We start from the raw sequence: 23,402 nt of genomic DNA on the forward strand, positions 1-23,402 counted from the left end.
CGCAGGGGAGGGCAGGCAGCCGTGGGGCCCCCAAGACAGCTCTGGGCCTTCGCCCCATCATCCCCAGTCCCTGAGGGCAGAGCCGAGACCCTCGGCCAGAGGTGGGGCCTGAGGGGGCGTTTGGTGGTGGGCTGATGCGCTCATGGCCAGCGGGGCAGGGCAGCCCTCAGGGTAGGGGGCATTCAGCTGAGAAGGGCAGAGGCACATCTGGAAGGCAGCTGGATGGGAGGAAGCCAGCTGTGTACGGGAGGGACACATCATGGCATACAGCTGTGGAGGGCAGGGGCACATCTGAGGACAGCCAGCTAGGGAGGCTGGAGGCATATCTGGGAGCAGCTGGCTGTGGAGGGTAGGACATCATCCGGGGCAGCCAGAGGTGGAGGGCAGGGGCTGGTAGTGGAAGGCAAGGGGCACGTCTGGGAGCAGCCGGTGGTGGAGGGCAGGGGCACATATGGCAGCAGCTGTCTGTGGAGTTTAGGACTTCATCCACAGGCAACCAGCTGCGGAAGGCAGCGGCACATCTGGGAGCAGCTGGCAACACAGGGCAGGGGCACATCTGGAAGCAGCTGGCAGCACGGGGCAGGCTGTCCCTGTCCGCCCCTGCTGTGGGCCGTGTGCAGGGAGGCAGGCTGTGGGGCAGGAGCGTTTTCCAGGAGAGTGCGGCTGGGAGCCTGGCGTGGGGGTACGGGAGGCGCAGGGGAACGGGAGCGGGGCGCTCCCAGCACAGCACGTGGGGCATGGGGGAGGGAGGCAGCTCTGTGCGCTGACACTAAGAGCTGTAATTATATTGTCACGGCACAAAAGCACGAGTCGTGGGAAAGGCTGAGGCTCAGGAATCAGTGCTGGGACCACCACCAGTGCCGCTCACCACTTATCCTGGTGCTTTCAGCCCTGCAGCCGGTGAGCAGCTGCCCATTGCTGCCCATCGCTGCCTGCTGCCCGTGCCCAGAGCCCCCAGAGCTGGGCGGCCACTCTTACAGCACGGAGTGCGGGGACCGCAGCCGAGTCTGCTCTGCAGGACCCTGGCTGCAGCGCGGCCCGGGGGAGCCAGACCCCCATCCCCCCCCGGCTGGGGCTCGCCTCTTCCTGGGGGTGATGGAGGCCTGTGTGGGACTGGCATTTTCTGGCTGAATCCGCCCCTGTTGGGGTCTCTGATGCAGGCAGCGCCAGCAAAGCCTGAAGCTCCGGTTGCCATGGCAATGCCTGAGCGTTGAATCCAGCATTGTCAGCGAGCGAGCGCGAGGAGGAGGAGGCACCCCAAGTGAAGAGGAAGAGCCTTCAACTCGTCCCCGCTCCGGTGGGCTCATGGCATGCAGCGCCTCCGGGGCAGCCCCGTGGGCCGGCCCAGCTAGGCAGCCCCTCGGGGCAGCCCCGCGCCCCGGCACAGCACCGCACCGCCCCATGCCAGCCATGTGCCTCTGCTGCCCGGCACGGAGCAGGCCGCCTCCAGCGCTTCACTAGGGCCGCGGGAGCCTCACCCCGTCCTGGATACGGCCGAGCCGGCAGAGGAGGGTGGGTGGGCTGTGTTTTGCTGGGGGATGCGCCGCGCCGAGGCGGGAATGAGAGACTGAGATCAGGCCTGCTGGACTTGTTTCTCCCTCCTACCCTCCACCCATGGCATGTGCGGAGGGGAAGCAGCCATCAAAGCTGTTTGCTGAGTCCCACAGGCAGGCAGCCAGCTGCCTGAGACAGATTTAATTCGCGAGAGGCTTTCATAGCCATAGCATCTCCGGTAGCTGCAGGGGGGCAGGCGCAGCCTGGGGACATGACTTGGACTCTCCTCCACTGAGGGTTGTGGGAGCCTGGGCAGCGTGCACGTGCCTGCGGGAGCCACCAGCCCCTCCGCGCCGGGGCCTGCCCCGTGCCCCGGGACTGTGCTACCGAGACCATGAAGAAGTTTGCTTCCACACGCAGCCTCAATAAGATCCTGCAGCAGTGCGACTCCTCATCCCGCGAGTACGAGGAGATCCAGGCTGTGGAGAAGAAGTGGCATCTGCATCTGGCCACTCCTCGTAAGTTCCTGGACAAGAAATGCAAAATGCCGTCTCTCTTCCTTTCAGCTCCGCCGCCTCCCAAGAGAGCACCCAGCACCACCCTGACGCTGCGTTCCAAGTCCATGACGGCTGAGCTGGAAGAGCTGGGTAAGCGGCAGCAGGGGCTCGCGCGTGCATGCAGGGGTGCATGAGGAGCATGCGGGGCCGTGGCCAGAGCAGGCAGCACACTTGCCCAACGTCCATTTTCCAGAGGGGTGCATGAGCACGAGCGCGAGGCAACACGTGCACCTCCTGCGCTGAAGTTTCCATTGTGCTTAGCGGTGTGTGGGGCACGGGGGGCTGACAGCCCGCTGCCACCGCCACAGGGGCGTGGGAGAGCCCAGTAGAGTCAGTCCACCCCTTCAGTGCTGCCTCCCCAGAGAGGCGGCCTGGGGGAAGGATGCTGGGTGCCTCCATGTGCTTGCAGAGAGGCTCGCCGCCCCCATGCCCCGTCCATCAGGCACCCTGCTCCTCCCGCGCTCCGAACAGCCCCTTGTTTTTATTTTCCTCTACCTCCAGGCAGATATCACATGCTGTCAGATTAGCTGGCATCCCCATGGGCTGCCCTCCCCCCCCCTTACACACACACACATGCATATGCACACACGCTCACACGTTCTGCTGTCACTACAGAGCCTACCCACATTTCCAGATGCTTTGGTATCCCAGCTTGCATCTACATGTTTTCCTATATTCTCTTAAAGCCTCTCTACCTCCACCCCATCCTCACTTCCAGGTACCCTGTGCTGAAGCCCCTCAGTCTTCCCATCTGTTCTGGCGACCTCATTGAGCCCACACCTTCCCAGTGCACTGGGCTCCCCCTAGTAGCATCCTACCAGCTGAGGGCCGTAGGGGTGCCAGTGTTCACACACCCTCCGAATGGCAGTCCCTTTCCTCTGCACAGAATGATTTGCCGTTTTTGCCATGCGTTATCCCCGGTGCACTGCAGGGCAGCTGAGCAGGATGCTCCGCTAGCAGTGGCAATGCCGGCACCGCCACCAGCCGGGGAGGCTGGCTGGCAGAACGGCAGCCCTCACAGCCTGCCAGGTGCAGGAGATGTGGAGGGACCCCTCCTTCTGGGGGAGCCTTTGGGGCAACCACGCTCCGACATGCAGCTCTGGTGCACACAAGGTTAGCTCTGCCAAAACAGGCTGTTCAGGGCTGACCCAGCGCGGGAGTTGGATGTGCTGCAAGCCCCCACCAAGAGCATTGGTAGAGCGAGAGGGAGCCGCTCTCAGCACTGCCTACTGCCCTGGCTCACGCTTCTGCTATTTGTATTTATGTTTTTGCTGTGCGAAAATGTGGTGATATGTACAGATGTGCTTGCTGGCCATGGCACAGAGGCTGCGCGTGGCAGACCCCTGTCCTGCCTGGGAGGAGACCCACCTGAGAGGCAGGAACCTAGGCAGAGACCCCACCACCCCCTCTCTTTTTCAGGGCGTTGAAGGAAGGTCCGTGACGTTTCTCACTCTGCTCTGCTCCCTGTCCTACATGCATGTCCAGGATTTACAACCCTGTGGGGTTCTCCCAAAAGAAATAAACCTTGAGGGTTCGGGCTCACACTCAAACGTGGGTTTGAAGGGACAAATCTCAGCATTTAAGGGTTTGCATCAGCTGATTGATGGCCACTGTGATTTATTTTATGCTGAGCCCGCTGCCTTGATTTTCACCCTAGCCTGTTCCCCGCTTCTCCAGACCTTTATCACTAGACCTGAAGGTGCTGTGTTTACTAGTAGCCATTAGGAGAGGATTCAGAATAGCCCGTTTCTTCCCGTTTTTGCTCTTCCCTTTGCACAGATATTGCACAGACCCCAGGGTTCATATTTTTACTCTCGGTTGCTGGTCCTGAAAGTTGTTCCTAGCTGGTGTGATGGATGCCTGCTTGCACGCACAGGCAGCATGTTGCCTCTGTGAGAACATGTTCCCCAGCTGCATGTGCCTGTCTTTGGTAAACATCACGCCCGAGTCGAAGCCTGGCACACGTTGTGCAGGCACCTTTGCAGAGTGACGGGCACCCCAACCATGGCACTTGGCCTTGCGAGTGCCAAGTGGGGTGTGGGACATCGCCATGGGACGACCTGCACTGTGGAAACCCGCAGCGGTGTGAGGGAAGGGGCCCCATTTGCATGTGTTTTGGCAAGCAGAGCTGCTGGGCTTGAGGGGGAGGGGAGCAAGCTCATGGAAAGGGAAGTCACGAAAAGCAGAGAAATAGCTCTGCCAGAGAATATATTAAAGATGAGTCCTCTAGGTCTCCCTGAGGATTTTGCATCTAGATACTGCCTCTCTTCTACCTGGAGAGGGACTAGGAGCAGCAGCTGCCCTTGTCTCCCGGGAGAGGGATTTGTAGACAGTTACTGGTCTTAGTCCACATGTTTTCTGGGAAATTGTAGTGGTTAGTCCCTACTTCATGTCCTGTGGATCAGGGAGTATGCTGTAGCCAGTCCCACCACACATCCCCAGGGAGCACGGCACAGGGAAAATGGGGCATTGTTCCTCCTCCCGCACTTTGTCTTCTGGTGGTTGATCCTCCAGCTTTTACTGCGAAGAGGGAGTTCTCGTGCAGGTCAGCATCCCCACGCCTCAGCGGTGTGCAAGTTTAGTCCCCTCCTTTTCTGAGGGGATGGTGGTGTTAGTGAAAGGGACATTTTTACCTGCAGCTTCTTAAAGTGAGCTTTGTCAGATGGTCCCTGCCCCTCTTTCCTTGAAGCCTGTCCCTGTCCTGTGGCTTCCAGAACATCCCATATGCCCATAGCCATACCTTAACGTTTTCTTGCTGCATATCGTGCCAGTGCCCTTGGAAAAGCAGATTCCCAGCAAGCTGCTAACAAAGCACTCCTGTCCTGCAGTCCTGGTGTTTGCTGATGCTGAGAAGACTGGCTCTGGGAGACGTGCAGACTGCTGTGTCTCCTCAGTTAGCAGGGAGGGATTAAAAGCTTTTAAAAGAGTTTCTCCATGGCTCAGGCATTAAATGCCATCCAGACCTCCTCCTGGTCTTACTTCCTTCTGACATCTCACCTTCCCTCTGCTCTCCTGGTCTGAGTGAAGAGGAGGAGGGCTCAGCAGAGAGCTGGTCCCAGTGGTGGGGCTGGTGGAGAGCCCAGCCTGTGTCGGTCCCTGCCCGCCCACGGGGCTGGGACGGAGGAGAAGCAGCGCTGAGGAGGATGCACAAGATGCTACACCCCCTGCCCTGCCTGAGCCTTCCTCCTGAGAGCCCCCAGTGAGGCAGGCACGCGCTCCACTGTCAGGGCCTGATCCTGCCAGCATGCTGGGAGGCAGGAGAGCGTGCGGGGAAGAGGCACAGCAGGCAGGCAGTGAGGCTGGAGCTGGGAATGAAAGCAGGAACTGTGCATGCCATTCATGTTGTCTTTTGTTTCTTGATTCCAAGCCTCCATGCGGAGAAGAAAAGGGGGTGAGTGAAACCACACATCCTGGGGCTCCTCCCTTCCCCGTCAGCCTCCCAGCCAGCACCCAGTCGCACCACACAGGCATGCATGGTGCACCCCAAGGGATGGGCCCAGGTCACCGTCCCATAGTTGCCACAGGAAGGCTCAGCCCAAAGGGAGCCGGAGCTCTGCGGGTCAGCCTCCCATCCGGCACCACCGCCACAGGGAGCAGCCGCCACGTACAGCTCTGGTGGGGCAGCAGAAAGGCTGAAATCGGCGCGGTCATGTTGGGCTCCTGTTGGGCACAAGCAGGAGTGCCTGTTTGCCAGCCGGGCCCCATGAATCTCCAGGTCTGACTTCCTCAGGTGTTGTGCTTGCTTTGCGTTTGCTCCGCGGTGAAAATGCCTTCAACAGGAATGTCCCCCGCATGTGGGGTCCTAAAGTACAGTCTCCTTCAGCCCCCAGGTCAGGCCTCTGGAGCTCAGTCAGATGAAATGGCAGCCACGCTCTCTGCCGTGTCTAGCAGTACAGGTGCTACCTCTGCTTCTGCCCCCGTGCAGGCTGTCTTGCTGCTCCCTGCGGTCCCGCACCAAGGAAGCACCTGAGGACGTACCTGCGCTGCAGGCAGGGTTTGGTGGCAGCTCTGAGGGCATACCCAAGTTAGCTGGGGGAGAGCTAATTTGGTTATTAATTGTCCGAGCTCTGGGTGGAGAGGGCTACCCACCATGAAGGCCATGTTATCAGTGCCCAAGCTGGCTGGGGTGAAGCTGGTTGCAGCAGGGCTCCATACATGGCGGTTGCACTACGCAGTGTCTGTGTGGACATTGCATGAAGCATGCTACAAAGACAGGTGGTTCTTGCCAGGGCTGAGAGCCAGTAATGGACAATCCTGAATGGAGCAAGAAGGCTTGTCCCATGCCAGCACACAGCTCTGCATTTCTCCAGCACAGGCACGGGGTAGTGGGGGGAGCCTGGAGACCTGACCTCAGTTCTTAGCCTTTCAGAAGCAAAACTCTCTCTGTCCTGGTAATGTGAAGCTAGAGAACTGTTTCCCAAGGAACAGGAAATGTGAGGGAGTAAGTCTTCCACCATAACGGTGATGACATAGGAAAGAAGCTGAGCAGGGCTTACAAGCGGGAGGTCTCTGAGGGACCTCCCCAGAGCTCCTCTATACCGAGCAGATTGGTCAGTACCCAGAGGTGGAGGCAATGCAGAGGTCCCATAGAATCATAGAATAGTTTGGGTTGGAAGGGACCTCTAAAGGTCATCTAGTCCAACCCCCCTGCTGTGGGCAGGGACATCTTAAACTAAACCAGGTTGCTCAGAGCCCCGTCCAGCCCGACCTGGAACGTTTCCAGGGATGGGGCATTCACCACCTCATGGATCAGAATGATCATCTGAAGGTCACCAGGGATGTCCTGACATTGAAGACAGCTGTCTCCAAGTGTGTGGTGGAGAGCTCTTGACGCCTTGGACAGCCAGAGCCATTAGGGTGCACCCATTCCTGGGGGGTCCTTCTTTTCAGGGCGGCTCCAGCACTGCCTCAATCCCCCGCCCCAGCAGCCTGGAGGCAGGCAGGATCCACTCCAAAACGCTCTTCCATCTCCTTCAAAGGCATGGCAGATACAAAGTGCAGTTAGTGGTGATTTGTATCCCTGCGCTCTAATGGCATTACGAGATGGAAAGTGGAATAAAGCCAGGAGTGGAGGCAGGTGGAGAGGACTGGGGACCCCGCATCACTGGGGTCTCCAAACTAACATCACTACAGGGCTGCCCAGAGCAGCTTCCAGAGACGCCGATGAGGCAGGTTTCCAGCACATGGTCGTCTTTAGAATCAGCCCATGGCTCATCCCCTCCTGAGGCTTGGTTGTCAGAGGTCCATGCAGTTGCTCAGAGTGTTTGGACGCAAGGGATGAGCCAGCTCCCCTCTGAGCAGGCTGAACCACCCCACACCTCTTGCAGTGAGCGCAGCATGCGAGTCACACAGCAGTGAGGAAGAGGAACTATGAAGTCCCCCAGAGACAAGGATGGTTGGCTACAGGAGGTCTTGAGCTGAGGAAGTTCAGGAGCTGGCCTGAGCTGTTTCCTTGGAGCAGGTGCAGGTCCTTAGTCCCAGGGCCTTGGTGGATACCTGCCACCAAGGGTGCTGGCCTCAGAGGACACCTAAGTCCCCTTGGCAAAGACCACTTGGCATCTGTGTTGGTGTAGGGCTTGCTCCTCCACAGACTGGGCTTCTGAAACGTTTGGGACTCATTTTCAGTTTCTGTAATTCAGGAATGCTGGCTTAGAAACTGCCACGCGGACAGCTGCCGTGGCCACAGTGTGTGGAGGTACTGAAGCTGGCCCATGAGTCATATTAGCCCCAGGCTGTGTTTTGTAGGAATACAGGCCTGATGGTCAGAGCTCTCCAGGTAGCTCGGGTCACAAGGATCAGCAGCTCCTGCACCACAGCAGTGACATTTCGCAGTCCCAAGTTCAACAGCCAGGCTGGAAAGAGCCCAGCAGTTTACAAGCCTTACCTGAACACAGGCAGAGCTTGTCAGCGTTACAGGACAAACACTGCACGTGTTCTCCTCTCTCCCTGGGCAATTTACTGGGACGGTGGATTGGTTGTGCCATGGAGGTAGAGGCATCCAGTCTTGATGAATGCTAAGGCAGATCCATCAGCTGCAGCACCATGCCAATGTGATGGCTGTGCTCCAGTGCCAGGTGACACCATTTATGACATGGAGCCGACAGACTCAACCCTGCCTGGCCCAGGGAGCTGTAGGAGCAGGGGGCAGCCACACCTGAATGGACCCTGCCCGGGCTGAGCACCAGCCCAGCAGCCTTCGTTAGCTCGGCTCTGCTGGACCCTGTCTGGCTCCACGTGGAGGGAGCTCAGAAGGGGTCAGTGGTGACAGTGGCCAGCATTTGCCTGCTGTTTCCAATGTCCTGAGTTTCAGGGTGTTTTACAGCCCCAGACAAAACCCCAGCGACAGCCGGGACTGGTGCTGTGTCCGAGTGAGTGTACACCCTCCTGGCACGAGTGTTGTGAGCGCTGCAGACCGGGGCTGCTCTGCAGGCTGGGGGAGCAGCAAGGGCTAGCCGCTCCCCGAAAGACAGATATGGTCACACGGCCGGGGGCCTGACGGGCCCCACTGCCCTGAGCACCTTGGGCAGGGCAGACCGAGGTCTGTCACCTTCAACCATGAGTCCAGCCCATCAGGCAGGTCTGTAGTGATGAGGCAGGGCCGAGGTCAGGCTGGGAGCCGGGTCAGGGTCTGCCCTGGTGATGCTAACCAGGGTCGGGTGTAGCCCAGAGGTCTGCAGGCAAGCCTGTGGTGGCGAGGCAGGGCCAAGGTCAAGCCTGGGAGTCGGTGTGTGAGTCAGGCCCATGGCGGCACAGGCATGGCCGTGACAGCTCTGCAAATGGTGCTGCTGCACCACAGCCCAGGCGGGCACTGAGACCCCCGGCCTGCACTTACCCAGAGCTCCCGGGCCCGTGGACATGGGGGTGCGTGGGGGCCTGGTTACTCCCATCAGGGCCATTGGGGCACATGAGTCCACTTCGGGAGGAAATGTCCTAGTTTGTCCCAAACAGACACTGGAGTGACACTGGTTGTGCTGGAGCCGGACTGAGTCCCATGGACTTCTGCATCGCTTGTGGTCACTGCGGCACTTGGGTTCCCCTTACCTGCCGTAGCGCAGCCGCTGCCCACACCCTGCTTCGCCCAATTAGAATCATAGAATCATTTAGGTTGGAAAAGACCTTTAAGATCACCAAGTCCAACCGTAAACCTAACACTGCCAAGTCCATCACTAAACCATCTCCCTAAGTGCCACATCTACATGTCTTTTAAATACCTCCAGTGATGGTGACTCGGCAGGGGCGGACTCAGTCTCATTCTGAATATCAAAAATATATCTGGGCAAAAATTTGCTCTTTTAATGTAAGGATTGAGGCTTCCTCAAAGCGCAGCGCAGCTGGGAGCGGTCCCCCCACCTTGGGAGCTGGCAGGTCAGACCCCAGAGGTCAGGCAGGCTGGTCAGGGGTGCCTGGGCCGCATGGATGCGCCAGGTTCAGCTGGGGTAGGAGAGTGGCACGGTGCGGTGCTACCGCACTGGGCTGTCAGCTGTGGGTCCCCCAGCTGAGCCAGGCCGGTGCCTGCTTGTGCATTGTGGTGGGTGGGCGGCTCCAGAAACACCTCCAAAATCTTTGTTAGCCACTGGCTGGGGAGGAGACGACTGAGCAGCCACTTCCTCCACTCTGTGCTCAACAGGCCTAGGAACCACTCTCCCTACGGGGATGTTCGCTCCCTGCTTAGCCACGCTGCAGGGGATGGGCCTGTCGTAGGGGAGCTGCCTCAGTACAGCAGCCCTTGCTAACCCGTTTGCTTTTACATTTGGATTTTCAGAGAAACTGGATGAGATTTTGGCAGCAGCTGAGCCCGCGCTGAGAGCAGACATTGTCGAAGCAGATTCTAGGGCAGCCACTGTGAAGCAGCGACCAACAAGCCGGCGCATCACGCCAGCAGAAATCAGTGTGAGAGAGGAGGGCTCGCGGTGGGAGAGGGAAGGGCACATCACGCTGTGACAGACGCTGACTGCCAGCCCTGAGACTCACATTTGGGAGTGGGTTTCCCCAGGGGAGTGGAAGGAGAGAGTGGGGGGAGATGGAGACACAGAGCAGGAGTCTGGGCAGGTGGTGGAGGAGCTGACCCAGGCCATTTGGCAGCTGCAAACCAGTACGGGATTGCCACGGGGAGGACGTAAGAGCGGATCTGAAGGAGTGTGGAAAGCTGAGCCGGCAAGCATAGTCTGGCTGCAATTTTCTGGATGTGAAGCTGGAAATTAGGAGGAATCAAAGAAGAGAAAAACGCCATCTCTGAGGGGAAGCATGGATGGAGTAGGAGTGGGGCTGCCAGCTCCAGGCTGTCTGGATTGTGAAAGTGCTGCAGGCGGTGGGAGGCAGCTTCTGGAGCAGGAGGTAAAATAGGACAGGCTGCTTCTGAGCAGAGACTGGCCTGAGCAAAGCCTTCCCACGGGAGGAAGGCTGCTGCTGGAGTCAGCATCACTGTGCCACCCCACCCTGGGCACAAAGCGCCTGAGAGCCGGCGGGGGGAGCAGGCAGGCAGGGGGGAGCAGGCAAGCTGGAGAGAGGGAGGGAGGGTTAACCCTTCAAAGGGCAATAGCACAGGTTTTGGAGACATGCTGGATGGGGCAGCATGGAAGATAGATGGACTGTTGAAGGTAGAGGTGAGGAAGGGGTTCGTCCTTGTCCCCAGGGAAGCCTCCCCTCCTGGGGCTGTGGCAGTCCCGGCTGCAGGCGCAGGGCAGCAGGGACAGGGTCTGACGTACAGACTGACATGGGGGTAGAGCCCCAGCTTCACCCGCAGTCAGAAGGATCAGGTGGATTGAGATGAAGTGTTGTGTCCTTTCAGCTGAGTCTCGCTGATGTCCAGAATGGAAATTTCCTTTTTTCTCTTCCAGTCACTCTTTGAACGCCAGGGTATGGCAGCACACTCGGGGGTCCTTGCGGGAGCTGAGAAGCCCCACGTTTCACTGCGCAAAGGAATTCCACGGACAAAATCTGTAGGTAAGGCAAACTGAGGGGGGGAAATCCCTTCCTAAAGAGGAAAGGTTGTCCCCGTGGAGCATTCTTGCCGGCACAGAAACCAGGAGGAAAGACTCAGCCCTCTCTACTGGCTTGTAACTAAAGACCTTTGGAGGGGATGTTTAATGTGATTTCTACTTTGAAGGTTGCATGTATCCTGATAAACCTGTTCTAATACTGACAGTGGTCCTGCTCTGAGCAGAAGGTTGGACCAGAGGCCTCCAGAGGTCCCTTGGTCTCTCAGTCTCTTTACGGCACTGCCAGGGATAGGGGAGTTTCTCCCACCCTCTGTGCTGGCAAATGAGGGTTGGTGGGTGATTTTCTGTCAGACCATGTACCGGCTGAGCTGGGCATGCAGTGTGCTGAACACGTGGGTTGTGCTGAGAGTAAAACCATGAGCTGTAACAAACTGAGATGATGGAGCAGGTAACTGAATTTTTTCTGAGGAAAAACAGGACAGGGCCTGGAACGGGCACTCATCTATGGGCCATGTCAGGATCTTCAGAGCCTGTCCCAAAAGGTTTGCAGTGCAACTAAAACCAAAAATATGCTGGGGGAGGGAGATGGGAGGATGAGGCAGAGTGAACAAGGTCTGGTGGCACAGTGACAGTATGGGGGTCTCATTTTCTTATCTTGATTTTGTGTATCAGTGGGTTTCATCCAGGTGGTAACACCAAGCCACAGTGTTAGCAAGGTCTGAGGGCTGTGCAGGTCGGAGCTGGGGAGAGTGCGTTATCACTTATGTAGAGAAGCTGAGGGGCAGGAGGAAAGGGGGCAGAGAGAAAGGTGGTGTGCTGTGTGGCAAGCGCTAATTTTAAGTAACCCCAAGGCATCATTTGATAGTAATGGTGATGCCAAAACAAATTGTATGTTTAACACACAAAATAAGTGACTAGAAAGTAAATTCTGCTTCAAGCTGCAGCTGAGAGCCGCACAATCTCAGCAAGAATGTAAAAATTAGTTGAAAAAATGCAAGGGTTAGTATTCAAAATGTACTTTTTAATGTACAGAGCCACAGAATTGCTGTGCATACATGCCTCACATTTGTGTTTGTATGAGAGCAGCTGGTACCTGTAGTCCCACGTGAGATTGGTCTGAGAGTAGTAGATAGCTAGAAATAATCAAATGTGCGTATGATTAATCTGAAAAACAAACTAGGAGAGAGAATCTTAAAAAAAAAAAAAAAATAGTGGGTGTTTAATGGACTGCCCTGGTGTGTACTTATACACCGTCTTGGTAACACTGCTGTCCTGCCATGAAGTCTACAGGCAGAAAGGTCCCCTAACTGAAGAGCTAAACTAGAACCTGGGCTGAGCAGATGATAGAAAGGCTGAGAGAGTTGGGGTTGTTCAGCCTGGAGAAGAGAAGGCTTCGGGGAGACCTTATTGCAGCCTATCAGTACTTAAAGGGGGCTTATAAAAAAGATGGCGGCAAACTTTTTAGCAGGGTCTGTTGCGACAGGACAAGGGGGAATGGCTTTAAACTAAAGGGGGGGTAGATTTAGACTAGATATAAGGAAGAAATATTTTACGCTGAGGGTAGTGAAACACTGGCACAAGTTGCCCAGAGAGGTGGTGGATGCCCCATCCCTGGAAACATTCCAGGTCAGGTTGGACGGGGCTCTGAGCAACCTGATCTAGTTGAAGATGTCCCTGCCCACGGCAGGGGAGTTGGGCTAGATGACCTTTAGAGGTCCCTTCCAACCCAAACTATTCTATGAGTCTATGATTCTATGCAGTGTAGGAAGCGAATGTAGGCATTAATTAGTTGCTCGTATGCTGCAATACTGTTAATGTACACGGTAGAAAGGGAGCAGAGTTGGCTGCCTTGGTGCTTGGGATCACCACAGCACCGACCCACAGACTTGCTAGAGTAGAAGTAACCTGTTAATTTTCTCATGAAGGTAAAAATGATCAGTAGCACATGCAGGATGGGATTCAGCTCATCCAGCCTTACATGTTAAAAATGCGGAAATCTCCATCCAAGTAAGGTGCCCAGGAACCCTCTGTAGTGACCAGAGGGAAATAGGCACTTTTAACATGATTTATCTGATGTCTTGATCTTAGAGGTGAATCCCACACAAGTGCCCATTGGCTATAAGAGGTATCTAGTGACCGCTGAGGTGTACAGCTACCTGGCAGACAAGCATGCAGTGGCCAGTGGTGTCTGAAGTGCATCTTTATTTTGCAAACTATATCCTAGACGTTTGTTTTATGTGTGAGAATGTTTGTGAAAATGCTTCTAAGCAGAAGTTGTTCAAGGTTCAATCAAGCCACAAAGAGCTGGAAATCATATTAAAGGGGATCTATTGTGTAAAATAGCATCTTAACCCAGTAATAGATCATAAACTGGAAAAGTATTCATTAAATATGAAATACTTGCTCATAAGGAGCTCCTTTTTGCCTCTGAAAGCAGAGTCAATGACTGAAGAAGTTCCTTTTAAAGCTACACATTGTTGTGTGACACTCGTGCAGGTATGCTGTCAAGGATCTCTGCACGCAGAGAACGGTGAGAAGAGGGATTTGAAGTTTGTAGGGTTTATACAACTGTAAGGTTTGTTGGGTTGTGTGTAGGGTTTATATGCTCATGAGCATAGAGTGTAATGTTCCATGTACATCTTTTTTGTTCAGCACCTAGAGCATTGAGACCCTGATCCTTGTGCAGGATTCCCAGCCGTTACAGCTACATACACCGTGCAGTAAGGGGATTAGAAACACTAGATTAAATCTGCATCAAGGAAGGTTAAAAACAGACCTGGAGATGCCCTGTTTCTGAGCAGGAATGGCTGCAGCTGTCACGAGCACAGCATCCAAGCACAACCCGACAATAAATACAAGAAAAAAATCACACATAGCTCTTAATTATGCTTGATCCAAGAATGGCATGCGTCTGTCTGCACCGAAAGGGAACAATTCTGTTGATGAGGGGACAGCAATTTCTTCTTTCCCGTTTGCCTGCCACAATACACACCAAAAGCAGTGCCTCTTAGAAACCAGCTAATTTTTGTGGAATTCCAAATAAGCTAAAATAGAAAGCGGCCAAACAGTAGAAATTGGGTTGCAATTGGCTTGTTTTAGAAGTCCTTCTTGAGCTGTCATTTCACACCCACAATGACAGGCTCATATGCTGTACAGTCAGTTGACTTCATGATAAAAATCACTACTAAAAGCAAGGAACTAGATGAAAAATAAGCAGGGGTTGGTTGGTTGGTTTGTTTTTTTGGTGAAGAAAAGCTCTGAATTATTTGCATATTACACAGCTGGTTTAGATTCCCAGGGACTTGTGACAAAAGATCAAAGCATTTCATGTTTGCATCTAAAAATTCCTTGAGACAAAGGTAGTTAACCCTCGACTGGCTACAAAGAAAGCTGAACGGAAGAAATATTTCAACAAAAATGTGAAGAAAAGGAATGCATTGCAGTGGGGAGGCTGATAGAAAAGAAAATCTCTGTCAGACTTCCAAGATAGCTACCATGCCATCTGCTTCAGCATCAGAAGTTAAAAACACTTGAAAGTCTGCAGAACCATCATGGTACTTGCTAAGTCTCTCCCCTGAGAAAATTCAAGATGGTGTAGATGGTGGTTTTGCACAGATAGAAGTAGTGTGTGTCCCCATGTCAATTAGAAACACGACGGGCTGCAGGCGCTGGCTGTAGGTGGCAGATGCACCTTACTGACTAAGCACTGTCACTGCTGAGGAAATAAGGGGTGACTTGGTGTTCAAAAGGACATTGAGGATGCTGGGCTGCTCCTGCTCTTCCAGCTCGGGGGGTGAGTGTGCATCCTTACTTGGCTGCACGAAGGTCTGGCAGGGTGGGGGCAGCTCTGCCACCAGGGCTGGCAGCCCTCCGCGATCCTGTTCCAGGGCCGTCGCTCCCTGTACAGATCCTGGGTGAACTCCCAATGCTTTCCCCTCTTCTAAACAGGTTCTCAGGTTCACCCTAGCTGCCATTTAAGCTTTGTGCCTTAGCAGCCAGCACAGTACTGTTATTTCACTGCTTTCTGAAGGACAGTGGGCTTTCCTCCTCCTCCTGTCAGTTCTGTTGTTGCCTGGAGCTGATGCCAGCCCCGCGCACCCGAGGACGGTGATGCTCACCTGCTTTCCACTTGTGGACATGAGCATAGCTGTGGCACTTGGCACCTTTCTGCTCTAACTCAGGGGTGGCTTTGGGAGCTGCTCTGCCATCCCTGCATGGGGAAAGCAAGGTTGGGAATGGTGGCGTGTGCTCTGGAGAGAGCCACCTCATTAGCGAGCCCAAATTAATGCACAGAGTTAGATTCTCACAGGGATTTAGGCTGTTATGGCAACAGGCCCAAAAGCATTATGGAGAGTTTTTGTGTTTTCCTTGGAGATTAATAATGCATTGAGCATGCTGTGAATTGCAGAGAAGCGTTGCCCTGAGGCTTGTGGCATTGCCAGGCTGCACTTCGGGCATGCACCCGGGCGCGTGATTCTCATTTCAGACCAGTTACTCTGGGTGCTCGGAGGTGGGGTTCTTTGCTGGTCTTTGCTGGTCGCTGGAGACTCCATTTTGACTCAAGCCCTTTATTCCTGCATGCACCGACCTCTGCAGTTTGATCCTGGTGATGTCTTGTTGCTCTTTGTAGGAAGCATATATGCCCCACTATGATGAAGACACAGTATATGCTGTTTGAAGAGACAGAATCTCGATGGCAGTTAGCAAAGGGACAGGTTTGTTTATTTGTCACTGAAGTTTAATCTTCCAGTTATGTACATGCAAGATGGACCAGGCACAGAGGGAGGTCACAGGCAGCACACAAAGGGCCGTGCCATTTGTGACTGACAGATGCTGTCTTTTCTCAGAGGTCAGCCCCACCTCCACCATCCCTCTGGAGAACTTGGAATAGCTCACAAGGTTTCACGTTCATCTGGCAACCCATCGGTGTGTGGTAGAGGGCTGAGGTCTGGAGGAGGTGGGAGCGCTCGGTCACTGGCAGCAGAGTGTGCCGGGAAACAGAGCACAGACGCCATGCATGTTCCTGCGACACAGGGGAATAGCAAACGGCAAGTCAGTAATTGCTGGGTTGAGATCCGTCAGAATGAAAGGACAATCTAGTTCAGATGCTACAAATTTAAAGGAACTGCCTTCCCCCAGTGTCGTGCTGCGTGTTAGAGAGAGTCTGGCTGAGGCTCATCACTGGAGACTTTTTGTGTTGGCTGATAGCCTGTTCTGTGGGTGCACACATTGGTGGAGAGATGCTCTGCTCTTTCTTGGGTACCTCTGAGTTTTTTAGAAGGGCTCCAAACGCTGCAGGAGTTGGTCAGGCTCTTTCTCTTGCAGACCACCCATCCCCTGAGTCGTGGCCCATTGCCCCACGCAGCATTTAGCAACAGGCAAGTGTTAAGATAAAAGTGAAAAATGAACATATTTACGACAAGTAATTAGCTGTTAACATTTTAGTCAGGAGTGGAATTGGATAAAAGAGCACCATGCTTTCAGCTACCAGTATTTTAGATAAACTCAAATAGCTTCTCTCTCCGTTTCAAGTTAAAAACCGCCAGGGTGGTTTCACCGGTCATGTAGCTGGTCCCTCACCTTTTAGGAGGACCCTTGTCCTCAGCACTGCTTTCACCAGGGGGATTTCTGTATGGCTGTATGCTCATTACCTCTGCAGGTGTCTGTGCAGAGTCCAGCCTGCTCTGCAAGGATTGAACACAATTCATAAATTCAATACTTAATCAAGACATCAGGTTTCAAGCCTGCTCCCAAGGGATTACTGGTTGCCTTTGTTCAACTTTGGAGACTCCCTGAGCAGAACTATATCCTGCATAGACAGTAAATAAAACTCAGCAATGATTAGTCTCATGCTTAACCATAAACAGATGCTTCTGTGTTAAGGGAGAGGTTTCATTTTGCCCATGTGATCACATTTAAACATCAGTGAGGAGTTTCTTCCTATCATGAAGACTGTATTTTACAAAATTTGCTATTACAGTAGGAATGGGTAGTGAATGATTTGCATAAGAGAACATAATAACACAGCAACACAATTCAAAGAAAGCCTTGTAAAAGGTCTTTACAGACTGGATGGGCATTAAACTAAACTGATAGGTGTAGTTTCAAAAGAAAGAAAAGGAGGTAATTCTGCACACGGTGCTAGTAAACTGCAGAGCTCACTGCTGCAGGGTATTGGGAGTGTGAGAAATTTGCGTGAGTTCAAAGAGCACTGCCAAGTGTCTGGAAGAAGAAAGTCCACCAAGGGTTAAACACAAAGGCAGTCTGACTCAGCCAGCTCTTGATCAGCAAATTGCTGGAAGCTGACAGAGTATTTGGGAGGGGCGAAGCAGCACTGCATGCTTGCTGTGTTCTTATATGCTTCCTCAGGCAATTATTATTGGCCGCTGCCAGGCAGCACGCTGGGCTAGATGTGCCTTTGATCTGCAAGACTGGAGGAGAGATGGAGAAGTGGAGTATCAAGGCAGTGTCGTCAACAGAATGTAGGGAGTGAGCAAGCTGCATGGAGAGGAGGAGAGGCAGATGAGTAAATGGATGTAGTTGTTTATGCAGGACTCGGATGGCAAGCACACAGACACAGTGAGCAGAGGAGCTGTGTCAGAATGGTGAGTTGCAGGTAGTGAAGAAAGCGCCTGCCAAGAATTTGCTTTCCTCCCACCTCTCCCATCAGTGATCTCTCCTGCGTGTTGATTTTCTTGCTGAGGAGCAATAGGAGATGTTCATTTTCACAGGGAACAGTCATGAATTCCAGCTATTCCAAGGAGCAGGGTTGTAGAGATGGTCAGCTTGGGAACCAGAACTGGAATGAAGCCACTCTTCTTCTGTCGTAGGATCAAAGGATAATTCAGGTTGGAAGGATGAGGTCTCCAGTCCAACCTGCAGCTCAAAGCAGGGTCAGCTATGAGGGTTTTATCCAGTCTGGTCTCAAAAACCTCCAAGGATGGAGACTGCACACCCTTTCTGGGCAGCCTGTTCCGCTGCTTGACTGTCCTCATCATAAAATTTCTCCTTTTATCCAGCCAGAACCTCTCATTTCGGTTTTGCCCGTTGCCTCTTGTTCTCCCACCATGTACCACTGTGAAAAGCCTGGCTTTATCTTCTTGATAACCTCCCTGTAGGTACCAGAAGGCTGCCGTTAGGTCCCCCCAAAAGCCATTCCTTCTGCAGGCTGAACAAGCCCAGCTCTCTCAGCCTCTCCAGACAGAGCAAGAGCTCCAGCCCTGACTGTCTTGGTGGCTCTCCACTGAACTCCCTTTAGTTTGTTGATGTATTTCTTGTATTGGGGACCCCAAAACTGGATGCAGTGTTGTAGGTGTTGTCTCATGAGTGGGAGTGAGAGGTGTAACCTCTTTGCTCTGTCTGTTGCCTTTGCTCCTGTTCACACAGCCCAGGATGCTGTTGACATTTGCTGCTGAGGCACAGGGCCAGCCCATGTTCACCTCACTGCATACCAAGCCCCCCAAGTTCTTTTCCAGAGTTGCTTCCCAGCCAGCCAGTCCTCAGCCTGTCCAGTTGCAAGGGGTTCTTCCGTCTCAGGTGTGGGACTTTGCATCTGTCCTTGTTGAAATTCATGGAGTTCTTGCTGGCCCATTCCTCTAGCCTGTCTAGGTCCTTCTGAGATCTCTAGCTGGTCATTGAACTTGGTAGTGCTTCAGATATCATTTTCCATAGTGCTCCCCTCAAAAAAATGGAGGAGAGATGCTTGTGCAGAGAAAAATAACGTGGGGAACAGAGAGAATAAAATGAGTAATTGTAGAAGCAGGTATGTAAAGTAAAACAAAAACTAATACCTATGCCATGAATATGTTTAGATTATCTAACTGTCCCCTTCACCCTTCCTTCACTTGAAATACTTTGCTTTTAACATATTAAAAGATCTTCACAGCAGGGACTGTGAGCTCACAGGTAGAACGGGGGTACCACACGTACAACTTTCACTGTTCATGGTCGACAGCCAAGGATTTGCAGCAGCCAGTGACTGTTGGTAGTCAGTGTCTCCTCTGGCCTGACAGCCGCTTGGCCAGTCTGCTCTTTGCAGATCAGGAAATTTGAGAAAGACCAACCAGCTTTCCAGTTTTATTTCCTGAAATAGCTCTGTACTTGACAGAGTAGTACCTATCTACAGGATGGTCAGCACATCCCTAAGACAAGCTCTAATGGCACTAGACCATGTTCTGTAACAGTCTGGGCATGGTAACAGAGCTCTGCTGCATAAATTTCCTTGTTTCAACTCCTGGCCATTCCCAGGTGAGAAGTAGAAATAAGCATAAAGGCATGACTTTTTTTTTGGATCTTCATGCTGTTAAGAATATGACAATGCCTATACTGAATCAAACCATGGCTCCATCTAGTGCAGGATCCTGTCTTAAGCATTGCTTTTAAGCAGATGCCCAGGGAAGAGCGAAAACAGGGCAAGGATATGATATTTCTCCTGAATACTCACCCAGGCAGCTACTGTCTTCAGTTCAGAGGTTTCTGTGCACATAATAGCCCACAAAAAGTGCATCCTCCACGGCTTTGTCCAGTCTCTCTTTGAACTTGTTTCGTGCTTCCAGTTCATTATGCTACCTTGGTATTAAAAATCCCCAAACTGTGTTCAGCAAAAATAGCATGGCTTTGAACATAGTGATTGATCAATACGATGAGATGTAAAGTTCAGTGCTCACTGGCCAAAATATTCCGTTTTTCTCCCAGCAGACTCTGCATCTGCAGGCATTTGGTGAAATTGCTAATATGTAATACAAGGCACAGTTGCCAAAGCACTTTGAATGCTGGTGGACATTACAGAAAAAGCATTAGAGCCAAAAAAGCAGGTGGCCACCATGCTGCTGTGCCAAGACATGGCTTTCTGCCATCCTGAGCATTCTCTCAAGAGCAATTTGAAACCTTGAAAACAGCTGAACTGTGACTGAAAAGAAGGAGGTATGGCAAGTTAAGTGATGAGCATAGCAAGGCAGGACTTGGTGAAGAGGGGCAGGCTCATGCAGAGGGCTGGAGCAAGCTAGGCTGGTTAACTAGCATCCATGCAAGTACTTGCACCATACTTGCTATATTAGTGTTTTTTTTCCTCCTATTACTTTACTTAGCGAGGTTCTCATACTCTTTCACTGAGTATTACAAGTACCTGAAAAAGCTCTTGCTGTGCACCCAGGTAGTAAGTTAATAGTAAGGATGGCAGAATCTGGCTTCCTTGGGTACTTCCAATTCTTGAAATACGTAACTTAAGTTTCTGCTAGACCCTGCTTCTGAATTCAGTCTAGCACATTGAAGCATATGTAACCCCTCGGGGGAAAGGGGGGAAGTGTGACACGAGAACAGCGAGCGGGAGAGTGAGAGAACCTGCACATGGGAGATGGCACTGTTTGCTGTGAATTGCACAACCTGGTTGCACTCAGCTGTCTCACACGTTGGCAGTTGGGTGTCGGGAGGTTTGATCAAGCAAGTGTTCCATTCTGTCACTGTTGCGTTGGTCTGGAGAGTGTTCAGCCTGGCTGGAAGGTGTTGGGCACAACTGTCTGGTGGATTTAAAACAATGTAAGACATTGTGAGAGTCTGCAGCCGCCTTTCTGTGCCAAGTGAACATGAGCAAAGGGCCAAACTGCAAACGCTTGCACCAAGCAAATAAAAGATGAAGTGGAAAGTCACCTCAGAAAGAAAGTGGGGTGGACGGAAGAAAGGGATGTCATATATCCAATTTGCGGCAACTGTCGTGCTCTGGATTCTCTAGAGATGTCCTCTCTGACTTCACTGTTCTTCTTGCTTTCCAGGTGAAGACGAGAAACTTGCTGCTTCTTTGCTAGATGGGAAGTTTCCCCGGAGCACATCGATGCAAGACACTGTTAGGGAAGGACATGGGATTCCACCACCACCTCAAACAGCCCCACCCCCACCTCCTTCTCCATATTACTTTGACACAGGCCCCCCTCCATCCTTCTCGCCACCTCCACCCCCAGGAAGAGCTTATGATACCATAAGATCAAGCTTTAAGCCAAGCCTGGAGGCTAAACTCCATGGACTCCCGCAGGTCATTAGTGCAGCTGAGATGTATGATCAGGCAAGGACTTCCATTCCTTACCCTGAAAGGCAGAAGAGGGCCCGATCCATGATAATCCTACAGGATTCCTCTCATCTTCCCGTGGAGCCAACAGAGATCCCCCGGCCTGGCCCATCTGCAACCCCTCCAGAGAAGCTGAAGAGGAAGGGGAGAGTGATTGACAACCCTTATGCCAACATGGGTCAATTCAATGTCAGCCTGTTTGCTCCCACCAAGCCACAGAGAAAGAAGAGTCCTCTTGTTAAGCAGTTACAAGTGGAGGATGCACAGGAGAGAGCAGCACTGTCCATCACCGGAGGCTTTACAAGGGAGCCCTCTCCCACCCGCAGGAGCCATCGCCTGAGTGGAGTGGAATATCAGCACCACACCGGCATTGCTCAGGTTGAAGCCACAAGCATCCCCTTTGCCACTGCCATCGCTGGAGTCATGAAGGACAGAGACCGTCGTCTGGATGAGAGGCGGAAATCCACTGTCTTCCTCTCGGTTGGGGCCATTGAAGGAAGCCCCCCCAGCAGTGACATGCCATCCTTGCAGCAGTCCAGGTCTATTGATGAGCGGTTGTTAGGAAGCCGAGATGTACTACTGCCTTCCCCTGTCTCAGCTTTAAAGCCATTAATTAGCAGCTCATCCTCAACGTTCATCCACCCCCTAACAGGAAAGCCCTTGGATCCAAACTCACCACTGGCGCTTGCGCTGGCCGCAAGGGAACGGGCCCTCTCAACTCAAGTCCCATCCCGGTCGCCCACCCCGATCCACAGCCCAGACTCAGACAGAGCAGCACCCCTGTTTGTGGACATCCAAACCAAAGAACCAGAGAGGGGGGAGTTGGAGAGCTTAGTGTCCCCTGTGTACTCACCTGGAGGCAAAGGGGCAATTGGAACAGACTCTGGGACTTTGGCCCCTACTAAGAGCCAGTGGGGGACTCCGTCCACACTGAGAAAAGAAACTGAGGCAAGAGCAGAAACACCTGGGAAGGAGGAGAAGAAACAAGAAGACAAGAAGTCCATGATTATTAGCATAGTGGATACATCACAGCAGAAGACCGCTGGCCTCATCATGGTTCATGCCACAAGTAATGGCCAAGACGAGATAGGACTTGAGATAAAAGAGGAGAAACCAGCTGTCCCTGAAGCATGCACAGAGCCAGCAGAGTCCCCCAAAGCAGAGACCCAGCCCAGTCCCGTGGGAAAGCCTCCAGTCAGTCCAGCCTCTGACAAGACGCTGGGACAAGGGAGTTCGGAGGAAGAAGTGGAGCCCTACACGGTTACCCTCCCACCAGCTCAGTTGTCTTCAAGTGACGAAGAGACCAGGGAGGAGCTGGCCAAGATAGGGCTGGTGCCTCCACCAGATGAGTTTGCAAACGGGGTACTGGTCACCACCCCTGGCACACCAGTCAGCCACCTGGCTACGCCTAGCACGCCATCCATACCAGCGGCAGCAGTAGCACCTTCTACCACTGGCGGAACACCCTCAGGGAAGCCCTCTGATGCCCCCGTAGCCCCAGAGTCTGCTGCAGACTCGGGAGTGGAAGAGGTGGACACCAGAAGTTCAAGTGACCATCACCTGGAGACCACAAGCACCATCTCTACGGTCTCCAGCATGTCTACGTTGTCCTCAGAAAGCGGGGAGCCTACTGACACATACACTTCCTTTGCGGATGGACAAACTTTTATACTCGAGAAGCCACCAGTGCCTCCAAAGCCAAAACTCAAGTCCCAGCTCAGCAAGGGGCCAGTTACTTTCAGGGACCCACTTTTGAAGCAGTCTTCGGACAGCGAGCTCATCTCCCAGCAACATGCGGCCACTCTGGCATCAGCCAGCATTGGCCGGCCACGCTACCTCTTTCAGAGAAGGTCCAAGCTATGGGGGGACCCCATGGAGAGCAGGCCAATCCATGGGGCTGATGATGACAAGCCAACTGTGATCAGTGAGCTAAGTTCCCGACTACAGCAACTGAATAAGGATACACGATCACTGGGGGAAGAACCAGCCGGGTCCACGTTAGATCCCGGGAAGAAGTCACCTGTGGTCGCGGCACGGTAAGATGCTGGTCACTGGCCAGGGGAGAGGGTGGGTGCAGGGCTTAGGCACCCAGGGGGACAGGGAGGTGCATAAGCAGAGTGTAACTGTGCCGAGTAATCCAGGGTGTGTTTTGTGGGGCATTTCAGAGATGTCAGGACTTCTCAGCTGACGGGGAGAGACATGCTGAGACATGCTTTCCAGAATTTGGTGTGATTTGTTCATGGCTCCTCTCTATGCACCGCACACGTAGCGAGCTCGCACTGTTGCTTTTCCCCTTTAAATTGCCTTCCTGTTGTTTCATGTTCCTCCTCTGTCTCAATGCTATTGTTAAGCTGC

General features: G+C 53.2%; 1 protein-coding gene across 1 annotated transcript in view; it reads left to right on the top strand.

Moving 5' to 3' along the window:
• Positions 1-23,402, top strand: part of SHANK3 (SH3 and multiple ankyrin repeat domains 3) — a 309,446-nt gene that overhangs the window by 260,316 nt on the left and 25,728 nt on the right. The window contains exons 13-16 of the mRNA XM_019470891.1: positions 2,061-2,141; positions 9,814-9,941; positions 10,889-10,994; positions 20,758-23,083. Coding sequence (XP_019326436.1) covers positions 2,061-2,141; positions 9,814-9,941; positions 10,889-10,994; positions 20,758-23,083 — 2,641 coding nt within the window. The remainder of the gene's footprint in view (positions 1-2,060; positions 2,142-9,813; positions 9,942-10,888; positions 10,995-20,757; positions 23,084-23,402) is intronic.

Source organism: Aptenodytes forsteri, unplaced genomic scaffold, assembly GCF_000699145.1.
Source record: "Aptenodytes forsteri isolate BGI_AS27 unplaced genomic scaffold, ASM69914v1 Scaffold304, whole genome shotgun sequence".
Taxonomy (NCBI): Eukaryota; Metazoa; Chordata; class Aves; order Sphenisciformes; family Spheniscidae; genus Aptenodytes; species Aptenodytes forsteri.